This window comes from Colletotrichum orchidophilum (genome assembly GCF_001831195.1).
Source record: "Colletotrichum orchidophilum strain IMI 309357 chromosome Unknown Scaffold_33.1, whole genome shotgun sequence".
NCBI lineage: Eukaryota > Fungi > Ascomycota > Sordariomycetes > Glomerellales > Glomerellaceae > Colletotrichum > Colletotrichum orchidophilum.
Window position 1 is genome coordinate 213,338 of NW_019172989.1, and position 24,854 is coordinate 238,191.

The window sequence follows — 24,854 nt, forward strand, 5'->3', positions numbered from 1 at the left end:
GTGGTCCGTCGCTTGCCTCTCGGCCTTGGTTCGATCGGGGTCCTGTCTGAGAATAGGTTGGAAAGCAAATTAGTAATGTTGCTTGGTGACGCCCTGTGCCCAATATGACCGTCTTCTCTCCCGCCTCTTTCTCGCGGTGTAAGTTCTGCGTGCCTTAAGTGCCTCTTATCCTCATAAAACAAGACTCCCTTCTTCTTCTCTGGTCCAGCGTCTGAACTCTCCCTCAGATTCAGATTCACCTCTTGCGTCATCTGCTTTTCGGATCTTTTCTCTTGACCAAAGCCTTGTCGAGTGAACATACCCCGGGTTTCCAACACACCCTCTTACAATACACTCGTCATATACCCGTGGTGCCTCCCAACCACACTTGTTCATCCAACAACCCTTCTCTCAGCTCACACACAATCTCACAATGTCTACCGTTGCTGAGCCCACGACCCAGACGTCTTCCGTCGAGTCTTCTCCTCGGTTGAATGCCGTCGACGCTGCAAAGCTCGATCGTGCGGAGGTCGAGTCCGGATACGGTTCCGCCACAGATGCCTCATCGACATCGTCGTCCGTCCCCGCGCTGCCCTTGATCTCCCTCACCCAACCCCACCTGAAGCACCTCAACGACCAGCTCGAGAACATGCACCCCCTCGACATCCTCCGCTTCGCAAAGATCATGTTCCCCAACCTCTTCCAGTCAACGGCCTTTGGTCTGACGGGTCTCGTCACCCTCGACATGCTCTCCAAGATCCAAAAGGAGAACCCCGCGGCCGCCAACGTCGACCTCATCTTCCTCGACACGCTCTACCACTTCCAGGAGACGCACGACCTGATCGATCGCATCCAGGAGCGCTACCCCAACGTCGCACTTCACATCTTCAAGCCCTACGGCGTCTCCTCCACCGAGGAGTTCGAGGCCATGTACGGCCCCAAACTGTGGGAGACCGAGGCCGAGATGTACGACTCGATCGCAAAGGTCGAGCCCCTCCAGCGCGCCTACCAGGAGCTCGGCGTCGCCGCCATCCTTACCGGCCGTCGTCGCTCCCAGGGTGGCGCCCGCGACACCATTCCCGTCATCGAGGTCGACGACGAGCGCGGCGTCATCAAGATCAACCCCATGGTCAACTGGTCCTTCAAGCAAGTCCAGGAGTACATCAAGACTCACAACGTCCCCTACAACGACCTCCTCGACCGGGGCTACAAGTCCATCGGCGACTGGCACTCCACCGTCCCCGTCAAGGACGGCGAGGACGAGCGCGCCGGCCGCTGGAAGGGTCAGCAAAAGACCGAGTGCGGCATCCACAATAAGAAGTCGCGCTACGCGCAATACCTCGAGGAGATGGACCGCAAGGCCGCCGAGGCCAAGGCCGCCGCGTCTTCCTCGTCGACCGAGGCGGCCATCGCGTCCGTCGTCACGGCAGAGAAGGAGGAGCAGGCCATTGCATCGCTCTGAAAGCGTCGGTTTTTCTTTGCTGCGGCTTTTCGTTTTCTTATTAATGACCTGTATATACATGATGCATGACGGCGTTTTGGGAGGAAACAAAATCAAGGACGGCACGGGACAGCATGCAGGCGTTCCGGATGGATCCAGGCCATGGGCCAGGAGGTATCTTGCGTTTGGCAGATACTCGATTCTACTTCGTAGACAGCATAAGCAAAGGAAATGATGAATCAAACTAGCTGAATTAAACAAACTCGGAAATCTCGGAATAAAGTTGATGTGAGGAGAGGCGTGGTGAGGCTCTAATCTCTGTGTCCCACTGAGACCCCGCAATCGGAGGATTAGTGGAAATCATCGACAGCATATCATAAGATCATAACACTTTATCTTGAAAGTTTGGTGTAGTAAAGATAGGCGACTGACATGTCATCGGAAAAGTTTATTTTGGCACTAAAATTGGTTCAGATGACATCTCGTGACAACCTTCCAAAATCCGCCCACCCGTCTGAGATTATCACTCTTATCCATCGAAAATTGAATGATCTTTGAATCACCTTTGCGGCAAAGAACGGACCCTGTATCATTCCATGGAATGGGAAGCATGAAATCTCGGTGCCAAACTGCTTGCTCACATTCAGGCGATCGAAGGAACAAGAGGCTATGTGTCCCAGAAGTCTCATGAGAGGAACAAGTGAAGCTCTTCATAGCTATTCTGGCCCTAGAGAGAAGTGTCTAGACATTCTAATCTCACGTGAAATTGGCAGACCTTGATGCAGTTGCTTACAGTATCAAACCCGATCGGCCTGTTCTACAAATGAACGGTAGGCAGAGGTAACGACGTTGTCGTCCAGTGTAGTTCGACTAGGGGAAAAGGCCTACTTAACATAATATAAGGAACATTGAATTCACGATTTCATTCAATACTGTTTTCAGCATTTTCCTACTTGCGATTTCTTGTTTTGCATTGTCTGGAGACAGGGAACACAACGCATAGTCGCTCTCGTGGTCATTTCAGGCCCGGTGACTCCTAAACCATGGCCCTCTCAACCTGCTTCGTGAGGTTGGCATTTTAGAAACAACTCTTATTATGTTAAGGCTGATCCTGGGCCTATAGGTGACAGCCGGTGCGTCATGAAAGTTTTCAAAATGTTTCACACTATCTTCAAAATGACTTATCAGTGGTGTTTTTCGTGTTAATGAGAACTTCTAAACATCGATGGGAACAATCCATAGACTCGACAAAATCCAGGTAAATTAGACATCTTGTTCACTGAATCATCTCAAAACAATGACATATATTGTCAGCGCGCCCTCGATGAGCCGATGCAAGGCATACAATCGGTTTCCATGTCATTTACCCGGACGTGGCTCGAATGAGGGCCTCGCAACCAATCGGCATCGCCCGACTTCCCCCCTTGTACCAAGTCAGACACACATCAAAGAAACAATATACCGAGGCCATAAGATTAAACATATACTGCAGGCTATGGACTTCCAAGAAATGGGTGCCGTCAGGCGAATGAACGGATGGCATTCTCAACAGGAGCTAGGGACATCGATCACCGACTTGGCGAAGCTAATTTTATATTAAAAACGCAACACCACAAATCACCAGACAATCTGATTTAGCCGTGTAATTGCCTGATTCAATCATCTTCCAACGTCGCATTGGAGGGCAGGATAGTATACAATCACTTTGGTTCACCGGCTCGCATCCCGGGAGTGCACTGTGTGTGAAGACTGAAGTCACACGGTTGAGGTACCTGGTGGACTCACAACCGCACACTTTTCCTCTCACATGCGCCTACTGCGTCGGACTTCACTTACACGCAGCCCAGCGCAAACCAGCTCAACGCTCAACGCCCAAAGTGCCCGGAGCCTCTGTATTCTTCCATCTGGTAGTGACCGGATCGTTCAAGCTGCAGAAGAGACTCCCGGCCACAAGTAACTCTCCCCAGGTTTGAACGAGGAACACCCCGTTGAAAGAACCCCCACCATACCTTGAGAAATTCAGTCATCCACTCGCATACACTCACACACACTCACACACACACACACACACACACACACGCTCGAAAACACCATGGCGCCGCAGCAAAGACAACAACAACAACAGCTACCCGTCCCACCAGCGACCTTCACCACCCGCAAGCACAAGATCCTGGAACAGCTCAGCGTGCCCGACGCCGAGTACACCGATGCCTCGCCCAAGGGCTCCGTGGACGTTGGCATCCGCGAGCTGATTGACGAGCTCAACGCCCTCGACGGCTTCGTCACGACGAGCAGCTGCGCGGGGCGCGTTAGCGTCTTCCTCGAGGGGCGCAAGGCGGCAGCGGGCGCGGCAGAGGGAACCACCACCAAGGATCAGCAAGTAGTCGTCCCGCCTTCTCAAAACGATGAAGACGGCCCGACCTCCGCTGCCGCCGCCGCCCCCGCAACGATAGCAGGGCCTGGGGGGAAGGGAGGCGGAGGCACGTGGCTGTTTGTATCGCACGATCCCGTCTCCGAATCGCATGATGGCGATGAGGATCTCCTGCGCGTTCTTGGTCTCGTGGATGAAGGCAAGACAGGAGCAGAAGCAGCGGGAGGGTCCATCGGAATCTCGGGGAGCGCTCAGTCTGGGCGACGGAAGCGCCTTGTTCACTTCAAATTCGAGCCCATGGTATGCAGGCCGTCCCGTAACTCTCATGCACACTCCCCAATCGTGTCTATTAACACGCACACACACACGTACACATGCACACCCAGCCTCACTCACCTCCTGCCGAGGCACTGATACCTCTCGACTCCCTCACACCTCACACTCTACACATGAACAAGACTCACATGACTAACGAACCCCGCAGATCCTCCATGTCTTGACAGCGTCTCTGGCCCACGCCCAGCTCATACTCAAATGCGCCCTCGCAGCGGGTTTCCGCGAAAGCGGCGCCCTAAACCTCCTCCCCTCCACATCACAAGGAGAAGACGAAGCCTCGTCGCCCGTCACGCCAATGGTGGGCGTCAGAACCATGGGCCTCGCTCTCGAGTCCCTAATCGGCTACGTCGACGAGGACGAAGACGAGGCCCGCGGCGGCGGCGGCGGCGGCGGCGGCGCGGAGCGGCACTGCACCGTCACGCCGGACTACCTCCGCGACCTGCTCCGTATCGCAAACGAGCGCTTCGTAGAGAACGCCGCCAGGATCGCGCGGTTCCGGGCCGCTCTGCAGGAGGCCGTGGCCGGACCCCCGCCGAAGCTGGGCGAGGGGGGCGCCGAGTGGGAGGATGCCGACGCTCGGAGGGAGCGCAAGAAGGCCGAGGGCCTGCGACGGAAGGAGGAGGTGTTGGCTGCGAGACAGAAGACGCTGCAGCAGCAGCAGCAGCAGGCCCCGCCAGAGGAAGAAGACCCGATAGAGCTGCTGTCTGAAATATGAAATTTCATTGGGGAACTGTGATGTGACCAAAATTCATTCGCCATCTATACACTTTTTTTCTCTCTCATCGGTGCCTGCTAGTAGCATGTTGTACACTATTCACGTCCTACTGCCCCTCCCTCTCTTCTGTTGATCCAGCATAGCTTTCTACCCTCCTTATGGCTCACAAGAAACGCAAAAAAGGAACCATCACCTCTATCCATCTCCCCTAGTCTCAAGGAAGACGCAGAGGTGAACTCAACAATAAACCCCCCTCCCTCCCTCACGAGACAATCTTCTCAACCCACCCCTTTTCTAACCGCTTAACCTCCTCCTTGAAAGCCTCAACCTCCTGCCAGCAGTCGAGCGGCCGGCGGTCGTTGTCCCGCAGGCACCGCACGACGTTGCCGCGCGCCGTCTCGACGGCCTCGGGCAGGTCGCGCACCTTCTTACGCTCGGCCAGCTTGACGCGCAGGGCCTCGACCTCCTTCGCGACGCTCTCGTGGCTGCGTTGGCCCTCGGGTGCGGGCTTGTCCTCGGCGGCGATCTTGTCGTGGGCGAGCCTCAGGGCCTCCGACTCCGTGGCCTGCAGGCGCTTCAACTCCTCGGCGACGCGGCGCTGAATCTGGATCTCGGTGAGTTGCGAGCGGGATGCGTCGGTCTAGTTGGCAAGGGAAGCCCAGTGGTCAGTTTTGGATTCGGGTTATTGCGGGAATAGAAGCGCCAAGGGGGGAGGGGAGTAGGGCGGATGGATGCGTCGAGGCGGAGGACGAGGCTCCGACTGGAATAAGGCAGAATATTCCTTCGCAACTCTTCGGTTATGGGGAGGCAGTAATTACCTCATGGCTGGTCTGCAGGGACTCGACGAGATCGTGGGAGATGCCGCTGGGCGAGCTGCTACGCAATCTTGATCAGCCAACGACCCTGTAAAGGGAAGAGAGTGCCCCGACGGGCAATTGGGTTGAACTTACGCCTTCCACAAATGTGGGGGCGTGCTGGAGGACGGCTTGGACTCGCTGGCACCCATGATTGCGGCCTCAATGGCTGGAGAGGTGATTTGAATGTTTGGCCGTGATGTTATGGAATTTTCCGGACCTTGACAGGCGGTCGTCTAGCTGCAAGCTCCGATGGGCCGGCAAAGGTGCACGTGACACTCATGGTGCTTGGGATCTTAGTCATCAGCCATGACAGGACATTATGTCATCATTGTCTATCGGTTATCGCAACGCAACGTGCTTATGTAAGACTCCTGAAGGCAGGCGCGGGATTTCGGGCCACAACCCAGACATATTTCTTGGCTCTTTTGTTTTCAGGCAGCTGTTGCGGGCTGGTGCCGATTCCTATCACCCACAATACGCAGTTTCTGAAGACTGTTCTGGAAGCTTTTGAAGGCGAGCAATACCTCCCTGATCATAGGCCGGCCGTATCCGCATAGTGACCCCCGCGCTCCAACCACGCGGTCCTTGGACCAGGTATTTCATCATCCCATCTTGTTTCAAGGATCGCAGTCAACAGATAGGCGGAGTTGGCAGATGGGGGTACCCAGGTCTGCGTTCTGATTCATCAAGATTGAGACAGGACGGCTATCTCGGTGAGACTCAAGAACTGCATATCTGTAGAAGCGCTCGTGAACTCCCTTTGGGCCTCGGTTGCTTGGGCCATCACTTGGCTCAGCAAGTCCACGATGTGTGGGTATGGCATGCTTCGGCGCCAAGAGGGCGGCAAGGCAAAAAGGAAGGAGAAGATGTCGTGATGGTGCTAGTCGCAGAAGAGAAGGCTCGGCGTACGTACAGGTAGAAGATTAGAGCGACCAGTGAAGTCAATGAAATTTGAGCAAATCCCACATACCCGTTCGAATATCTCGGCTTCATCTGCACGCGTTTGTGTGCCAATGCATGTCAACGGCCAACGCTCACCTGAAGCGGACGGGGCCTGCAATATCGTTGAAACGATAGGTCACCGAACAAGCAAATGACTTCATGGGGGCATCCCCTCCTCACCCGCCGCACGTCTGCAGCCTTCCAGGCCTTCTCCCAGGCCTTCTCCCAGGCATGTTGGCAGGTTGCTGGCGCCTCCTAGCGGGCGACTCGCCTTCTTTCGCAGTAGCCCTTCGGCCTCTCTACCGTGAATCTGCTGCGGCCCATCTGGACGACCCGGCCAGGCGGTTGCGAGGAAGCCAAATCACCAAGGTGGAAGCCTGGCCCTGGGGAAGGAAGGGTGGGGAGAAGCCTCTTTACGGAATCTGACCCCGAGGCGAATTGCTGGGATGTTCGGGTGTGTTAATTTGTTTGCAACGACGCTTAACAGAGAGTCCCCGCTGAACTGCGCTGGGCCCCCGGCGGGTACGGCTACGCCGTCACATCCCGCAATTTGTATGCGGCTGGATGAGAATTGCGAGCCCCGGCCCCCAAGACAGGATTGAATTAAATTCGCTGTAGGTTTGAAGGGGACGAGAACGTGGGTTGGGTTTCTACTCCGTTCGTCGCTCCGTCTCTCATGGAGTCCCTTGTGGGTTCCCCTCTACTGCGTATCTTGGCCATTGGCTTCATGTCTGTACGATAGGTGCTGTTCGGGGGCCATGCGAGGACCAGGGTACCCTATGCCAAAAGGGTTGACTGCTATCAAGATCAGACAGAGCTTTGACTCCTGCAGACCACTAAGACTCCGCGAACTGCAGCCGTGACAGGACTCCTCGCTGACAAGCGTATGAGTTTAAATTTCCTAGAGGGGTAGATAACGTCTGTCAAACAGCCGACCGGATGGTTCTTGTACTACTGGATATCTGAGAACCGTTCGATTACGATCCCTCGGTTGCAGGGGAGGTGAGAAAGGGATACCGTTGATACCAGTCTTTGTAGGAGGAAAGTATAACCAGCTGGGAAATCCGGTGCGGACAGATGAGTTGAGGGCGCGGTAAGCTCCGGAGCGGTACGGTAAGATGCCATCTGATGAATGCCACGGCTGGATCAGCCGAGAGGGACGGCACAGCATTATGCCTGAGACGTGCAGTTGATGAGTTAGATGAGGGGCTGATTCAGATGCTCAGACAGCTTGAGCGATGAGTGGATGGGGGGTTTGGCCTTCGATCTCCTTTGGGACTTCTCTCCTCTTTGGATATCCATCTGTTCGTCATCATCCGAGCGTCAGTTGCCGTGTTTTCCAGATTTCTGGGATGGAGGGAAATTGATTGGGTCCCAAATGGATACGACAATAGCTGCACATCTTATGGCCCTGTTTGTGCACAATGTCTGTGTTACCGACTCACCGTTCCATGCCACATCGGAATCCGGATGCCTTCTGCTACACTAGTACGCAAAAGCGAGAGTAGCCTGTGCTGGTGGCCTCGTGGCGCTGTACCAAACGGCTTGGGTCTCGGTTCGTATCTCGACTCAGCGAGCCAGATCAAGCCTGGCGCCAAACAGGGCCGAGGAAGTGGATGATCGATGGGGACCGACGGGAATACAAACGGGCGAAGCCATTGCCAATGATGTCTCCGGCTTTGCAGACAACGGCTTACGTGGACGAGTCGATTCCAACGGTCACCCATGGGGCCACGACAACGGGACCAAAGAGAGGAACCACGGGGGGCCCTTGGATTGAATCGGCGGTGACCCAGCCAATGACCGGAATTTCTTTTGGTTCATCCCAACGTGTTCCTTGGCGGCTGGGCAGAGCAGGGTCCTGCTGGACGGTGGATGAGAGGCCAAGAAGAGACCCGAAAGATCCGTCGTCGTGCTTGGTCGCTTGGGTGGATTTTCTGTGCAAGTCGCGAAGTCTTGGAGTTGCAGCTTCATGCCATGTGCGAAGCCGAGAAGACATGTCGATTTCAGGTTCAGTCGAACCCAGGACAGAGAAGCAGCAAATCATGAGAAGGATTGGTCGCTGTGCTTGGCATCTTGGGCCCAGCTGCTACTAGCCGATAGGTCGAGGGCAAGTGTTCGCCCGAACCTCCATCCTTGTTCGTCTGGTCTCTTCCCCTGTTATTTCCTAGCCTGTGTCCGTTCGCCCCTGCGTGAGGCGTCCTGGCTGGCTGTCAAGCCCTCCGAGGGACCCAGTCCAGTCAGCGAGGGCCTGATTTGGGCCAGTCAAATCGCTCAGGGGTCGAGAAGATGGCGAAAAGCCAGGAAACACTGGGCCATCCACACCGCGCGTTGGGTCAGGATTCAGGAACGACGGCAAGGAATCGCCCAGCAGAAGCCAAGGGACTGAGTTGCCAGGTGCGGACTTGGATTGGCATGCCTGTGGTCTGCATCTGTAGACCCCGAGGTCCCGTATTCCCTGATCTTGTCTAGGGTCAGACCATTTGCGACGTGAGGTTCGACGATAAATGAGAGAACATCTGATCCCTCAGCATTCCACCCGACCCAAGAAAAAGACTCAATGGCGAATCGCTCCGGAGGAACAATTAAGGTCTTGGATTGTCGACAGGCGAGGGAAGCGAATGAAAATCATGGTAATCAACGCGGGCAAGCGGCCAGGGGCCATCCCTTCAGCCTCAGCGAACGGTAACACTGGATCTCAATGATTGACGACCAGGGATCGATTCCCTCAGAGCCTGTCCCTGTGTGTACAGAGTAGAGTGCATGTGTACGTATCCCCCGTCAGTGACATCCCTGCACTTGCTGTGAGCGATTTGCTTTTTTTTGACCGCCGGCCATGACCCCCTCCATTTGTCCCACCCTCACCTCGAGTCTTGCACAAAGTGCGAATTCCCTTTGCTTCCCTGGCGTACCTGGGTCGTTCCTGTTCCTGCGTCGTTGACCTGCCTGCCGTGCTCCATCCGCCATCTCCGCCGGGGCCATCGGTTGGCACTGGCATGAGCAACACCGGTGTGTGGGCCGATGTGCAAGGCGCAGTGATTCCATTCCAGCACCTAGAGGATCGGAATAGGGTTAGACTGACAGCGCGGTGGGCAGATGTGGTCTTGGAACCCTTGGAGTTGCTCCTCGTTTTGACCATTGAATTGAGCTATTCTACGTAAGGTAGTATACGTACGGTTCAGGTTGTACGGATAGGACTGGAATCACTATCAGGCTGACAAGGCAGTTGCACCGTGCACCTATCCGCGAAGTGAAAAGGGGTACATGGCTAGCGCACTGCGGTTGTGAGGGCAACGCAGGTACCAATCCGTGGCGTGCCATGCCATGCCGTGCCCGGCCTTGCTTCGTCGTCTCGTTTGTGAGAATGCTCGGTAGACCATTGGCGGAAAAGAGTCCCCGTATCTGTCTCTATATCCTGGCTTGGTATCGGATACTTGCCGAAGCCAGCTGGGAGTGCTGGAGCCTGCGCGTACCTGCGAATAGATGAGCCAGAACGGGCAGAAGCCAGTCAAGCGTGGCCCCCGTCGGTCCAGTCATTCTGGTTTGCCCTTGCACGCCACCTCAGATCCAGGGGGATTCGGGAATGGACCATGTTGCCCTTCCCAGCTAGAGCCCTGCAGCACCCAGTCAGCCAGTCCAGGCCGCCCCCCCAAAGAGAACCCATAGGAGCTTCTCGGCGGCGTTACCGTGGGCCTCCTCCCCCCGCCCCGTCGTGGCTCGCAGGAGGTCCTTCATGGCCCGTCCCAGCCAGTCTCTTAAAAGTACCTTAATCGCCCTCTCCACGCCTGGCGATACCAACCACTCTCTGCTTCTCCTCGCCCTTAGTCACGCTGACTATCTTCGATCTCTTCTTTGGTGAGACGGTTCGCTTTCGACTGGAATTCTGGAATTCGAGTCATTTTTTTCTTCTTTGCAAAAGAGGCTGGACAACACTCGTCGACGTTACACGTATTCTTCTTCTGGTGGACACTGGTTTGGACTTGTTTCGGGGAACAAAGGAACAGAAAAAAGAGAAACGCAGCAGGGGACACCGATCATCTGAGGTCATTGGACGAACACCACCAAAACACACGAGGCAGAAACGGAAATAACGACCGTTGAACCCCCGACCTTCCAACCTCACTCTGGAACTGACAACCACATCACCCTCTGCATCTTCCTTCCAACACACTCTTTTTTTGCGCCGTTGCACCTTCCTTCAAAACATTTCCACATTCACTCAACCCCCCACGTGAGAGATTCGCTAGTTGATCGCACACGCACCACTCCCTTTCAGCAACCCACGCTCGTTCTTCCCTTCAACCCAACTCCGTCAGCGGTGGTATACACTCTTTTTATCCACATTCCAAGACAAACCAAAAACTCGCTACGCATCATATTCAAGACATTGTCAACGTCTTCGTCGTCTTGTTTTACTCCATTTTCGTCGTCATCACCAATTCGGGCAATTTTCAGCGTTTTGGAAATTCCCCATCACTCTCACCCGCTCAATTTCTCCACATTCGACAGAAGGGATTCCGGCTCCTCGATTCCGAAAAGGACGCGGCACGAGACATTGCGAACGACCACCTGAGAGACGCACAATATATTGACGTTGCTTCATTCACCGTCTCCTCATACGTCAACTTCAGCCACTTGCCTTCCCTTGATCCGTTGAAACGGCGCCTGCTCGGCCAGATTCATATTGACCTTGCCCACATTTGGATCGCCAACACACCGACCGCTCTCGTTTCCACGCAAACGATCAGCACAAGGGTATCGACGCAACGACCATCCGGATTTTTTCCCCCTGGCAGACTGAACTTCCGTCACTCAGCTTTGCACATCACTCATCTCGAGGTTGGACGCATTCCTCAGTGACTCGTTCTGCTGCAGCACTTCGACTCATCACACGTCACCTTCGACACTGTGTTGATACTTACAAAGGCTTCCGCTTCATTTCTTCGGAACAGGCCTGCTATCCCCGTTCTTTCCTTGTCACTTTGCTCTCGACCCGAAGCACAATGACATTGTAACCGACAAGCGCTCTCGATAACAACCAGACTTCCCGCTCTCGCGCCTGCCGGATCATTCTAGCAGACTAGCCTAGCCCAACCGAACGAGGCTATCTAGTTCACATCTTCGGGAGAAACGAAAGCTCCCTCGCCCTTCTCACTCGAATTTTGAGATTAACAGCAACAACAAACAACACATCCGACCAAATGGATTCTCACCGGCGCAGGATCGCCGGCCTGGTGGCGGATCTCATTCCCACCCAGGTACTTCAACAGCGTGCTCATGCCGATGACACTGCGGGGGCGGCTGAGGCCACCTCCACCATCGCCCCTTACCACTCCAACCTTGCTGGTGTTAACCAGGTCAACAACATGCTGTTCAAGAACATGCTCTGGGCTAGCTTGGGTGGAATGGCATTGCTCGTCCTGGGCATCACCATTAGCCGTATCCTTTGGGCTCAGCTCCGTCATGTCTCGGCCATGTCTGTCGAGGGTGAGAGGCAAAACTACTGGAAGACGGCCCAGTGGAACTGGATGCCCGGCTTGAAGAAGCATCTCATGTACGCTCCCCTTTGGAACAAGCGCCACAACAAGGAGATCAAGCTCTCAAGCGCCATCGGCATTGGCACCTTGCCTTCGCGTATGCACAGCTTCATTCTCGGATTCTACCTCGCCAGCAACATGGTTTACATGTTCTTCCTGAACTGGGAGAATGCCAACATATACTCCTTCTGCGCCGAGCTCCGTGGTCGCTCCGGCACGCTCGCCGTCGTCAACATGGTGCCACTCATCATTCTCGCCGGCCGCAACAACCCTCTGATTGGCATGCTTCATGTCAGTTTCGACACTTACAACCTCCTTCACCGATGGGTGGGCCGTATGTGTGTCTTTGAGGCTGTCCTTCACACCATCGCTTGGTTGATTGTCCAGATCGCCGACAATGGATGGGCCGGCGTTTGGCATAGATTGTCCAACGAGCTCTTCATCGGCTCGGGCATGGCTGGTACGATCGCCCTCATCGTCATCATGATTCTGTCATTCTCGCCTGTTCGCCACGCTTTCTACGAGACCTTCCTCAACGTTCACATCATCCTGGCTTTCTTCATCTTCCTGATGACATACATCCACTGTGCCGTTGCTACCCTCCCAGGTGGCCTTCCCCAACTCCCTTGGATGATTGCTATTTTCATCCTCTGGTTCCTTGAGCGCATGGCCCGCATTGTTCGTGTCGCCTACATGAACTGGTCCGACCGCGGTGTCACCGACGCCATTGTCGAGGCTGTTCCTGGCGAGTGCACTCGTGTCACCATGAATCTCCCTCGCTATGTAGATGTCAAGCCCGGTACCCACGCCTACCTGCGTTTCAAGGATATCCGCCCCTGGGATTGCCACCCCTTCTCCATTGGTTGGGTTGAGCACATTCCTGACCACCGCTCGCTGCCTCTCGGAGTGGATGAGGAGAAGGCTGCGCTCACTGCCGTTGACAAAAAGAACACGACGACCTCTATCTCTTTCATCATCGGTGCTCAGAGCGGTTTCACTCGCGATCTTTACAATGTTGCCCGTCAGAGCGGTGACCGCGCCATCCGCATGAAGGCGTGTGTTGAAGGTCCCTACAGCGGCCACCACTCGCTCGACTCGTATGGCCACGCCGTCCTTTTCGCCGGTGCGACTGGTATTACCCACGGCATCTCTTACCTCAAGCCCCTTATCGATGGCTACAACAACGGTAGCGTTGCCACGAGACGCATTACTCTCGTCTGGATTGTACGTGACTACGAGGCCCTCGAGTGGGTTCGTCCCTGGATGGATACTATCCTACGCCTGCCCAACCGGAAAGACATCCTCCGTATCCAGCTCTACATCACTCGCCCCCAGAACTCTCAGCAGATTGTCTCGGCATCCAACACAGTCCAGATGTTCCCTGGCCGCCCCAACGTTCCTCTGATCCTGAAGCGTGAGGTGTCGGAGCAGCTGGGCGCCATGTGTGTTCACATCTGTGGCCCCGGTGCTCTTGCTGACGACGTGAGATCTGCGGTCAGAGAGGTGCAAGATGAGGGCACGGTGGTCGACTTTGTGGAAGAGAGTTTCACGTGGTGAAGAGAAGAAGAAAGATACCCCACAACGAATCATTTCGCAATTGCAAACCGAGGTGGACATGGTTTTCAGATCTTTGGGCGTCAGCGGTACCAAGCGGGGAAAAGCGCAGTGTTTTTATCTCATCTCTTTTTTTTTTTATTGCGGATCATCAGGATCAGATCGACATGGACATGCTTCTCACGGCCGACGCCTTGTCTCTAATGGCTCGCTTTCTTCTAACTGTGTACATATTTTGCACACCAACTTTTTGGGGCTAAACAGATGGATGGAAAGGTGGGCTTTGCACACAACTTTCCTCATCCAGTTGCTTCGGGCAGTTTTTTCTCGTCTCCCCAGGTTTCTGGGGAGACATTTTGTCTAATTGTTGGACGTATATATCCCTACACTCACTACATCTCCCACTGCGAGACAAAGCAAAGGGTTAATGTACCCTGTCGTTGTAAATAACACCCGCCGGTCATGAAGATAGACTTAACCAGACGAAGACGTCTCAATCGGATTTAAAAAAAAAAAACCTGCTGCTTCCCACTTGACCACCGACTGACCTTGTTTATGCCCTGACCAGCGTCGACAAGTCAGTGCCCACAGTGACTTGACTGCCTGTCTGAAAACTAACTCAACGATGAAGAAATTCCAAAGCTGTTCAGCTTTACTTAAACCACACCCTGGCCACAACTTGAACAACGATAGGGTTGCCTTGTAAGTACTCACGCTGAAGACGACTTACGAATTTTCGCACGCATCCAATTCCTACCATGAAGAAGTTACGTTGCTAGCTTCTCAGGCCCCATCGCCGACTCCTCTCCGGGCCATGACATGGCACACAATAACTTCACCATGTGCTTCTCACAGAAACCTTGATAGTTTGCGAGCGATGTCTGGAGATGTCGGATCGGTTTCTTTCAACCCATGTTCACTGACATTTCCGTTCCAACTATTATCAAACTTGTCTTGAGGTTGTGCGATCTGGGCTACAGGGAAATCAAAGTCTCCTACCCCCCTCTGCATCGCAAAACGACTTCGACTTCACCCGCCGCCTCATCGAGACCCCCCCGGCGCCCGTCCCCAATGACGTGTACCTCCAGGGCCTCTTCCACCACTGCCGCGAGGACCTCATCAAGAGGACAGTAGAGTCCCTCGAGGGGCGCCAAGAACGCCATCGTCCAGATCTACCTCGCCACTAGCGAGTGCTTCCGGAGGGCTGTCTAGTCCGGCACCAAGTGGCCGTTCGAGTTTAGCCCGGAGACCTTCTCCGACACCTCCCCCGAGTTTGTCGTCCGCATCTGCGAGGCCGTCGAGGCCGCCTAAGAGCCCACCGGCGAGGTGCCCGTCATCTTCAACCTCCCCGCCACCGTCGAGATGTTTAACCCCCAACGTCTACGCCGACCACAATGAGTTATTTTGCAGAAATTTCACTGATCGCGAGAAGATTGCCGTCTCGCTCTACCCATACAATGACCACTGATGTGCCGTCGCCGGCGCCGACCGCGTCGAGCGCTGCCTCTTCGGCAACGGCGAGCGCACTGGCAACGTGGACCTCGTCACCCTCGGCCTGAATCTCTGTACACAGGGCGTCCACCCCAAGGTCGACGTCTCGGACCTGAAAAGCGTCATCGACGTGGTTGAGACCTGCGACAAGATCCTCGTCCCACCCCCGCGCGCCCTACGACGGCTCCCTCGTCGTCTGCGCCGTCTCCGGCTCCTACTAGGACGCCATCAAGAGAGGCTTTCAGGTTCGCGACGGGACCGTTGAGTCCAACGACGGGCACTGGCAGATCGCCTACCTGCTCCTTGGCCCCATCTACATTGGCCGCAGCTACGAGGCCAGCATCCGCGTTAACTCCCAATCCGGCGAGAGCGGCGCGGTCTGGATCATAACAGCGCAGGCTCCAGCTCGATCTCGCAGCCTGGAGTTGGATGTCGAGACACCGCGTGGAATGAATGGCGAGGCACATGAGGTACCCAGCATTGTCTCGGCCCTGGAAGACAAGGCCAACGGCTTGTAAAAGGGGGGAGGGATTATAATGTAACGGGTTTCCTCTTTCACGCATATAGGGACACGAGAAAAGAAGGCAAATGAATAGCACGTATTGTGGAATGACACTCTATTGACTGCCGATGATATGGCAAAGCGTAGTTGAGAGGCACTTTCTTTCTCTGACGGCTAGGTTTATCAATGAATCGGAATTTCTCAAATCATGCGCAATGATTAACCAGCTTGAAGTATTAGCCACATGGGAGCAGACACAAATCAACTCTGTGGGGCTTGAGCTTGCAGTGTCTCACGGAAAATATACGACATATCTTTGCATGACTCTTGAGCATTTCCCCCTAATATCTATGAAATTGTACAAGCCCCTTGTGAAATCGACGGAGATGGACAGTCAAAATGCCGCTCTCTCACGACAAGTTTCAATGCTTGAAGCCGTTTTATAGACTGGATGTCTACAGAACCATCCAATCCTACGTTCAAAACAGTGGAAATGGAGTAGATGAGAACTCGATACGTGTGTCTAGAGTAGCTCCGAGAGTCCACATGGTTTCAATACGTACTTGTCTGAAAAGCCTGCTGGAGGAGGGGGTCTCGTGAGGGACAGGCTCGTAGCCTTTCGGGCAATTGTTAAAGTTATATCAAGCACCCACTTGATGTCACACTATAACCACCGCTTGAGTCGTATTTTAGGCGAATACCCCCATGAAGAAGAATGAGTTCCTTGAGAACATGCTGTTAAGCTAGAGTGGGATCCAACCCCGCGTCTGATTTTTTTGGAATTCGCGGCGCGTCCATCGCCATGGTGATGAGGCAAACGCTCACCACGACACAACCACCAGGGTCTAGTCGAGGACCAGACGAAGTTTGTCGCCGCCGCCATTCCGAATGCAGGAACCTTGACCCCAAGATATAAGGTTGAGGGCGCAGGCCAGATCGAGGACGGGCTCATAACAAGACTCGCCATGACTTTTCATTTTTTCCCCCTAAACAACCGGACGGTAGAGTCTTTTTGGGAGAGGGTTCGCAGCCTACATGCGAAACTGGGCCGGTCTGTCTTGAGGTCGGTGTCTCGAAAGAGCGGATTCATGGTTACGGTTTGGGTGGTGCGTTGTTAGGTTTGCTTGATCCCCTGGTACGGTTCGCGCCTAGTGAGGGTAGGGCCGCATAGATCTCAGTATGAGTACACTGCCAGAGGAAGGTAATCGTGGATCATCTCAAAGAGTTCCGCGTCCCGAACCCGGGAGCCAATGTGCTCCGGCGTATTGGATGACTCGTCGCCCGCCTGTGGCATTATCCGATCACCCGAGACACGACTTGTACACAGGAAGAAGCTTTCTAGGTTCGGGCTATCAGACAAAAGCCCGGCCCGGTCCCCAAAAGTCACTATTGACACCACCTATATTTGCATCTTTTCCTCTATTTCCACCATCTTCTCGGATGAATTACCTAGAAGTGAGGGGGGATACACTCCCGTTGATGTTCCTCGAGTCGCTGCTGTTATGCCAGGGCAGGATCTGATGTGGTGAACGCAGCACCTAATGCTCTAGAGGAGGTAAATCAGCAACTCAGAAAAGCGGATGTCTTCGAGAACCGCTTCCACCAGAACCCTCCAGCTTGCTTGTTTGTCAAGTAATGAAAGTCACGACGAACCTTCTCTATAGATCCGGGCCGCCGTTGGTCTGGACTGTTCCCTCTGGCGCAGGGAAATTTTGCCTGATGAATCGTATATAGAGCATATCAAGGTTTTGGAACCTTCAAAAGAATCCAATTATGGCGTACACACCCGTATGCAGATTTTCCCGATCCGCTGCTAGTGTGGAAAGAGTGAGCAAGGATGATAAAACTATTCCTGCAGCCTCACCATGTATATGAGCAAGCGCGTAAGTAAGTAAGAGACAGGGTAGCCTGGACATTAGCCCAATCATTTATTGGCGACGAACAGATCATTGAATAGAATCGACGAGCGTTTACATTTTGGAAACGTTTCAAAGCATATCACGAGATGTAGTCGACGGCTCACTATTGGAGAATGCCCGACATGCTCGACACCGTTTCTCTGCGACCATCGTTGAGCCGTGCATCACCGAACAGGAACTTTATCCAACTCAAGCAGACCGAAATCCATGCAGTTAACTCAAGAGCCTGCTGATTTGTGCTCACAGAATGTCTCTCAGGTGACTTGCAACTTGAGTCGCGGGGTTGAGCCAAGGCAGGCGAGCAGGCGCTCGGGTCCGGGTGCCTGGAAAGGATGACGTCTGACTTTTGGGGCTCGGATGGCTGTCACAGAGGCGGGCAGGGCAGCCTTACGCACTTGTAGTAGGTATCCGTATTTGGGTTCGGTAAGCAAACAGTCCAACCTGGGCTGTCGTCTCAAAGCACACCCAGACACGGCTATTCTCTCAACCTGGTTGGCACTTTTTGCCCTACCAGGCATGGAACATGAGCCGAGGAGAGGGGGAGGGTTGGATTAGGCTGCGGGCCGTCGCCTTGCAGGGGCAACTTTGAATTTTGGTACCGCAGCAGGTTTGTGTCTCGTGAATAAAGGGGCATATTTTGGATTTTATGCACTTTCCATGGACCATAGGTTGTGTCTTGATTCTCTGTCAGGTTCTCTGGCAAAAAACAGAGCTGAATCTGAGAGGAAACGAGGGGAAGCCGCCAAGGCAGCCCGGCAACGCCATGCACACACAGCTGCAGCCCTGACACCCCGTTGTGATTGTGAGTCTCTCTGTTCATTTTGTGGGGTTTCTCACCAGATGAGGTTAGCCTCACTGTTTCTCTTTTCAGTGTTGGTGAGATGAATCCGGGCGGGGGCGAGGGAAGACGGGACGTAGAATAGCAAGAAATCTGGTGGTACTTCTCAGCTGCTGTGTTCACTGTGCAAGAGTTGGTAATCGGAGATGAGTGCTTAACTGGAGTCTCGTCTCAGGCAGCCATCGGATACGCACAGGCGATGCGGGACCACACTGTGTCAAAGGCTTGCCGCAATAGGAAAGGAAAAAACAGAGTGCCTCATTCGTTATTTTGATTCAGTCTCTGCCCCTCCCCGCCCTCGCTTGATTCATATTTTGGATGAAGGTTCAGCATCCCCCCCCATCCATCCCCCCCCGCTAGATGAACAGACGACTCTCACGCCCTTGCAGTTGCAGAGAGGCCGGAGAAGAAACACCCAAACGGCCTTGCAGCACCGTTGGGGATGTAATGAGATGGATTCACTCCAGGTAGAAAGCGTGTTTCTCGTTTCGCGCCTTCCTCGTCAATCCAAGGGCAGGTATAAAGTGCAGGAGCGGCCGGAAAAGTCCAAGCTAAGGTAGAAAGAAGCACGCGGAATTTCGGAAACGACCCCTCCTCGGTTTCGTGCATCAGAAACCTCTCTCCTTCCCCACACTCATTAAACGTCCTTTTTCTGTCGTTTCTTTTTTGCACTTTGCTGTTGTTGGCTGCCCACTGTCGCCTCGTCAGCCTGTTGAAAGTAGTGGTCGTTGTATGTTCAGGCCGGGTACCTCCAGGAGCTATTGTCCCCGCACTGTACCTATTGTGTCCATAAAGAAGAAGGAACAAGACCTTGCTGCACCTCAGGAGCGCTCAGCTACAAGACGAACTGAAAGACATGGAGGTGACGAATAGATCTTCTTGGGCTACTACCTGAGCTGCTACCTGAGGTGCCCTTCCCCAGGGGATTCCGTATTCACCGCCCATTGTATGCTGTCTCTGATGCTCCCGCTGTCATCATCGTGCCCCCCCTTCCTGCTCCCTCCAAGATACACTACCTTATCGCTCCTGCTGCTGTCATTGCGTCCCTGAGGTCCCCCAATACGGCACGCACCACACTGCGTAGCGGGCCATGCAATACTGTAAATGAGGTGGGCAGCCTATGATCGTCAACAACCTCGTCAGGTCCCGCTCCCATTTTTTCCTCTCCTTCACCAACCCAAAGGGAAGAGAAAAAAAATAAAACCATAAAAGTCCTCACATTACTCACCAACCAATTTCTGCGCCTGTTATTGTCGCGACCATCTTTTCCTTGCGGTACACCCTCTAATTCTTGCAAAGGACCTTACCACGAGACAACGTCTTTTGGCCCATCATTTTAATACGGAATCCAAAGCGATTCCTTCTTGCCATCTCTCTCTCTCTCTCTCTCTCTCTCTCTCTCTCTCTCTCTCTCTCTCACTCTCTCGTGTCCTCTCCCTCTCCGCCGTCCGTTCGGTCCCGTCATTCTCTCACTTTCTCATCCTCCCAGGTCGTTCTCAACGCACTACCGACCCTGCCCCTGGCGCCCGCTTCACGCACCACGCCAAACTTCTGGTCCTGTCTTCTCTGCCTAAGGTAGACCTAGACCGCCGCCGCCGCAAAACACCCCCGCGTCTCCCGCTGCTCTGACCTCAGCTGCGGTGCCTTGCTGAACCCTTTCCCTCCCACCTCCTGACACGTGCAGAACCTGTCAACGAGCCCCCCTCCGAACCTCTCCAAACACCGGCGCTGGCTCAGCCTTACCTCCTTCAAATCATCACACATTGAGCGCCAAACATGTCGGGCTCAGAGATCAACCAGGTTTTGGCCAATTCGCTGTCGCCAGGTAGGCTTTTTGCGTTGTCCTCGTCCTTTTTTGCTTTGCTCAACCTTGACTGCACTCACCAGCTTTTCCATCGCCAGCAAATCCTATTCCCCCCTCCCCCAATTTGTCGCCAGGGCAATGCAACAGAACCTGCTCTTCTTGGCTTCCTCCTCCCTACCTCGCATCACCGACCCGCCACAAACGACCATGGCAATGCTAACATCTTGAATAGACGCGAACTTGCGCAACGCCGCCGAGCAGCAACTTACACAAGCAGCCGACAACAACTTCGTACGTGCCCGCCCACTTCTGGATCCCGAGTTCCCCCTCCCCCCACCGCCGCTGGCAAATTTGCTAACCATCCTTCCCAACAGCCCCTATACCTCGCAACCCTCGTTCAAGAGCTTGCAAACGACAACGCCGATGGCTCCATTCGTGCCGCCGCTGGTCTCGCCCTGAAGAACGCCTTTACTGCCCGTGATTTTACCCGTCATCAAGAGCTCCAGGCAAAATGGCTCCAACAGACCGACGACGAGACCAAGACCCAGGTCAAGAACTTGACTCTGCAGACCCTCGGCTCCTCCAACTCTCAGGCTGGTCAGGCAGCTGCCCAGGTCATCTCTTCCATCGCTTCGATCGAGCTGCCGAGAAGCCAGTGGCAGGATCTCATGGGCATCCTTGTTAAGAACATCAGCGAGGGTGGCGAGCACCAGAAGCAAGCCTCCTTGACCACCATTGGTTACATCTGCGAAAGCCAAGATCCCGATCTGCGAACGGCTCTCATTGCCCACTCCAACGCCATCCTGACCGCCGTCGTTCAGGGTGCCCGCAAGGAGGAGGCGAGCCTCGAGGTTCGCCTGGCTGCCATCACAGCCCTGGGAGACTCGCTCGAATTCGTCGGCAACAACTTCAAGCACGAGGGTGAGCGCAACTACATCATGCAGGTCGTCTGCGAGGCCACTCAGGCCGACGACTCCCGGATACAGCAGGGCGCCTTTGGATGCCTGAACCGTATCATGGGTCTCTACTACGACAACATGCGCTTCTACATGGAGAAGGCCCTGTTCGGTCTTACCATTCTGGGCATGAAGTCTTCGGACGAGGACGTTGCCAAGCTCGCCGTCGAGTTCTGGAGCACCGTCTGCGAGGAGGAGATCGGCATCGAGGATGACAACGCTCAGGTCGAGAGTGCCGACCAGATGAGACCCTTCTACAACTTCGCTCGCGTAGCAGCTAACGAGGTTGTGCCCGTCCTCCTTCTGCTTCTGACCAAGCAGGACGAGGATGCGGCCGATGACGAGTATAACCTGGCTCGCGCCGCCTACCAGTGTCTTGCCCTCTACGCCCAGGCCATCGGTGCCGCCATCATCAGCCCCGTGCTGCAGTTCGTTGAGGGCAACCTGCGTGCCGAAGACTGGCACCACCGTGATGCCGCCGTTTCTGCTTTCGGCGCCATCATGGACGGCCCCGACGAGAAGGTCCTCGACCCCATCGTCAAGCAGGCTCTTCCTATCCTGATCGGCATGATGGACGACAGCTCCCTCCATGTCAAGGACTCGACCGCTTATGCCCTCGGCCGCATCACCGAGAGCGTGTCAGACAGCATCGACCCCAACCAGCACCTCGACCCTCTCATCCGCTCCCTGTTCAACGGTCTCATGAGCAGCGCAAAGATAGCATCTTCGTGCTGCTGGGCCCTCATGAACTTGGCCGAGCGCTTCTCTGGCGACCTCGGTGCTGCCCAGAACCCTCTGACCCCTCACTTCAACCAGAGCGTCACCAACCTGCTTGGTCTGACAGCCCGCTCCGACTGCGACTCTTACGTCCGCACCGCCGCCTACGAGGTTCTCAACGTCTTTGTGCAGAACGCTGCCAGCGAGAGCATGCAGCCCATCGCCTCCCTTTCCGGTGTTGTGCTTGAGCGTCTGGAGGGCACCATCCCAATGCAGACCCAGGTCGTTAGTGTCGAAGACAGGATCATGCTGGAGGAGATGCAAACCAGCCTGTGCACCGTTCTTCAGGCCATCATCCAGAGACTCGACAAGGAGATTATTCCCCAGGGCGACAGAATCATGCAGACCCTGCTCCAGATTCTGAGCACCGTGGGCAGCAAGTCTAGCGTCCCCGATGGTATTTTCGCTACCATCAGTGCCCTGGCCAACGCCATGGAGGAGGATTTCTCCAAGTACATGGAGGCTTTCACGCCATTCCTCTACAATGCTTTGTCGAACCAGGAGGAGCCCGCTCTCTGCTCCATGGCTATCGGTCTTGTGAGCGACCTGACCCGCTCTCTTGGCGAGCGTAGCCAGCCGTACTGCGACAACTTCATGAACCACCTGCTCCACAACCTCAAGGTACTATGCCCCGTCACTACCGTCCACCCAACTTCCCTGTCTTTCTTAAAATGCTGTTGTCGATGCGATCATGGATCGGCAAACCCTTCGTATATAAGGCAAGACTAACCGTACTTACAGAGCACCGCCCTGAGCAACCAGTTCAAGCCTGCTATCCTGCAATGCTTCGGTGACATTGCTGGCGCCATTGGTGGCCACTTTGAGACCTACCTGTCCGTCATTGCCCAGGTATTGCAGCAGGCGGCAACAGTGAACGCCGGCCCCGAGGGCCCGTACGAGATGTACGACTACGTCATCTCTCTTCGTGAGGGAATCATGGACGCCTGGGGCGGTATTATCGGGGCTATGAAATCCGGTAATAAGAGTGAGTTTCATCCGACCATCAAGTCAACTCTTTTAATATTCCGTCCGCTAACATGCCTTTGCAGCCCCGGCGCTTCAGCAATACGTCCCATCGATCTTCCAGTTGTTGAACATGATTGCCAGCGACATGAACCGTAGCGAGGCCCTCATGCGTGCATCCATGGGTGTTATCGGCGACCTGGCTGAGGCCTACCCCAATGGAGAGCTCGTCGACATTTTCCGCCAGGAGTGGCTCACCGCCCTCATTAAGGAGACCAAGACCAACCGCGAATTCCAGCCCCGCACCATCGAGACCGCTCGATGGGCACGTGAGCAGGTCAAGCGCCAGCTTGGCGGTTCCTCCAGCGTCATGGCGCAGACTTGAGCTTCGTAAAGCTCAAGGCTGATGCTGTTTTTCGACTTGTTTGATTATTCACACCCAACCAACCCCCCCAAACCCAGCACATATCCTGGAGCAGCCGATTTCTCTACCGAAACCCGGATCTGCGTCAAACGGAGGAGAGAGAAAACAGCCAATTCCAACTCTTGCCACATCACAGCATCGAAAGACACGGAGCTCCCTCGCGTGTATATAGAGACACCCTTGCACCAACAACCCCAGGACTAATATCACCCCAATACCCCTTGCCAGCACATCACATCACATCACGAAAATGCCCCCCTTATTCAACCACTTCACCCACCCCTTGGCTGTTATCTTCTGGACTTTGATTTTCGCGACGGACGGCTGGATTAGAGAAGGGGCGGGAGTCCTCATTGTCATGTACGCCTCGCATAGAAAGCGCGTTGGCGACCTAAAAGTCATGTAGAAGGAGTTTCCCTCAGATGGAACCGGGAGTTTGTTTTCAACCTTCAGCGGGGAAACGAGAGCAATGAGAGACGGGGAAATGACCAACGTCAATACACATTTCGGAGTCGGCCGTATCCCAACTCGGATTCACCAACCTGGTCAAGTGATTAGGTGGGCCGGGAAAGGAAGAGTCTACTACCTCTCCGGAGGCTGTGCTCTAGGCCATATTTGTATGCGATTTCGTCAGAGTTTCACTCTTCCATCGGAAAGAAGACTCGCGCGCACTAGGCGGGGGATGAGAAGGAAAGGCCTTGCGAAATGGGCAACCACGGGAGAGTGTAGGCGCAGCGAGGAGAGACGGATCCTGCAGAGGAAGAAACAGACGGCACACAACGCGCTGAGGACGAGGTCAAGTGGCTTCATGTCTAGCACCGATTGATAGTCGTAGAAGTTCAATGATTTTTTGCCCCCTTCAGCCTCGGAAGTGAATGATTTGCGGTCCAGTGTGTTGTGAGAGGAGACAACGTGACGATCTTGTGAGACGACATGAGATGCGATGGGCCTAAGTGACTTCGCTGCCACTTTCTTTTCCTTTTTATGTTGATAGAAAACGAGCCCCAATCTGGCGATATGGTTTTCCTTCCCGGCTAGGTCGATAATTGTCCCTTGGCGGGAATGCCGACGACTAGATTGTCAGTACGGCTTCGAATCATTCGATCTGGTAGCTGAGGTGAGCCACCCTCCTTGGGTCCGTCGTCGTCGTCGTCAACGGAATTATGGAACGAACCTTATATTCCTACCTTGCAAAGACTCGCTGGGATTTGGGCAAATGATTGAGAAGCCCTCTTCCCCCCCAATGCCTCGCAAATATATTTACTTGTCAAGGAAATCGTCGTCACGTCTGCGCATCGCAACAGAATAAAACCAAGTTTGAAAAAGAACGTACTCAATTCACTCTGGTATCTCGATCTAGGAATATTTGCACACCAAAAAAAAAAAAAAAAAAAAAAGGGGGGGGAGGGTGGACGAAAAGACACAGAAAATGATGAAAAAAATGACCA

At 54.4% G+C, this 24,854-nt stretch overlaps 8 protein-coding genes across 8 annotated transcripts; 5 read left to right on the top strand and 3 right to left on the bottom strand.

Moving 5' to 3' along the window:
* Positions 1 to 412: 412 nt before the first annotated feature.
* CORC01_04928 (phosphoadenosine phosphosulfate reductase) lies at positions 413 to 1,441 on the top strand (the record flags this gene model as incomplete). The annotated part of the gene is made up of 1 exon (XM_022616575.1): positions 413 to 1,441. The coding sequence occupies one exon, from the start codon at positions 413 to 415 to the stop codon at positions 1,439 to 1,441; it is 1,029 nt and encodes a 342-aa protein (XP_022476937.1).
* A 2,071-nt stretch (positions 1,442 to 3,512) lies between these two features.
* CORC01_04929 (tRNA wybutosine-synthesizing protein) lies at positions 3,513 to 4,842 on the top strand (the record flags this gene model as incomplete). Its single annotated transcript, XM_022616576.1, has 2 exons — positions 3,513 to 4,091; positions 4,276 to 4,842. The coding sequence occupies 2 exons, from the start codon at positions 3,513 to 3,515 to the stop codon at positions 4,840 to 4,842; spliced, it is 1,146 nt and encodes a 381-aa protein (XP_022476938.1).
* Positions 4,843 to 5,104: 262 nt separating this feature from the next.
* CORC01_04930 (uncharacterized protein) lies at positions 5,105 to 5,848 on the bottom strand (the record flags this gene model as incomplete). The annotated part of the gene is made up of 3 exons (XM_022616577.1): positions 5,105 to 5,482; positions 5,661 to 5,718; positions 5,793 to 5,848. The coding sequence occupies 3 exons, from the start codon at positions 5,846 to 5,848 to the stop codon at positions 5,105 to 5,107; spliced, it is 492 nt and encodes a 163-aa protein (XP_022476939.1).
* A 2,486-nt stretch (positions 5,849 to 8,334) lies between these two features.
* On the bottom strand, positions 8,335 to 8,640 carry CORC01_04931 (uncharacterized protein; the record flags this gene model as incomplete). The annotated part of the gene is made up of 1 exon (XM_022616578.1): positions 8,335 to 8,640. One exon carries the CDS (start codon positions 8,638 to 8,640, stop codon positions 8,335 to 8,337), a length of 306 nt encoding a protein of 101 aa, XP_022476940.1.
* A 1,484-nt stretch (positions 8,641 to 10,124) lies between these two features.
* CORC01_04932 (uncharacterized protein) lies at positions 10,125 to 10,307 on the top strand (the record flags this gene model as incomplete). The annotated part of the gene is made up of 1 exon (XM_022616579.1): positions 10,125 to 10,307. The coding sequence occupies one exon, from the start codon at positions 10,125 to 10,127 to the stop codon at positions 10,305 to 10,307; it is 183 nt and encodes a 60-aa protein (XP_022476941.1).
* A 1,535-nt stretch (positions 10,308 to 11,842) lies between these two features.
* On the top strand, positions 11,843 to 13,735 carry CORC01_04933 (ferric reductase like transmembrane component; the record flags this gene model as incomplete). Its single annotated transcript, XM_022616580.1, has 1 exon — positions 11,843 to 13,735. One exon carries the CDS (start codon positions 11,843 to 11,845, stop codon positions 13,733 to 13,735), a length of 1,893 nt encoding a protein of 630 aa, XP_022476942.1.
* Positions 13,736 to 14,851: 1,116 nt separating this feature from the next.
* CORC01_04934 (uncharacterized protein) lies at positions 14,852 to 15,690 on the bottom strand (the record flags this gene model as incomplete). The annotated part of the gene is made up of 3 exons (XM_022616581.1): positions 14,852 to 15,112; positions 15,189 to 15,335; positions 15,403 to 15,690. The coding sequence occupies 3 exons, from the start codon at positions 15,688 to 15,690 to the stop codon at positions 14,852 to 14,854; spliced, it is 696 nt and encodes a 231-aa protein (XP_022476943.1).
* A 4,568-nt stretch (positions 15,691 to 20,258) lies between these two features.
* CORC01_04935 (uncharacterized protein) lies at positions 20,259 to 23,367 on the top strand (the record flags this gene model as incomplete). The annotated part of the gene is made up of 5 exons (XM_022616582.1): positions 20,259 to 20,307; positions 20,519 to 20,577; positions 20,661 to 22,640; positions 22,761 to 23,004; positions 23,069 to 23,367. The coding sequence occupies 5 exons, from the start codon at positions 20,259 to 20,261 to the stop codon at positions 23,365 to 23,367; spliced, it is 2,631 nt and encodes an 876-aa protein (XP_022476944.1).
* Positions 23,368 to 24,854: the final 1,487 nt, after the last annotated feature.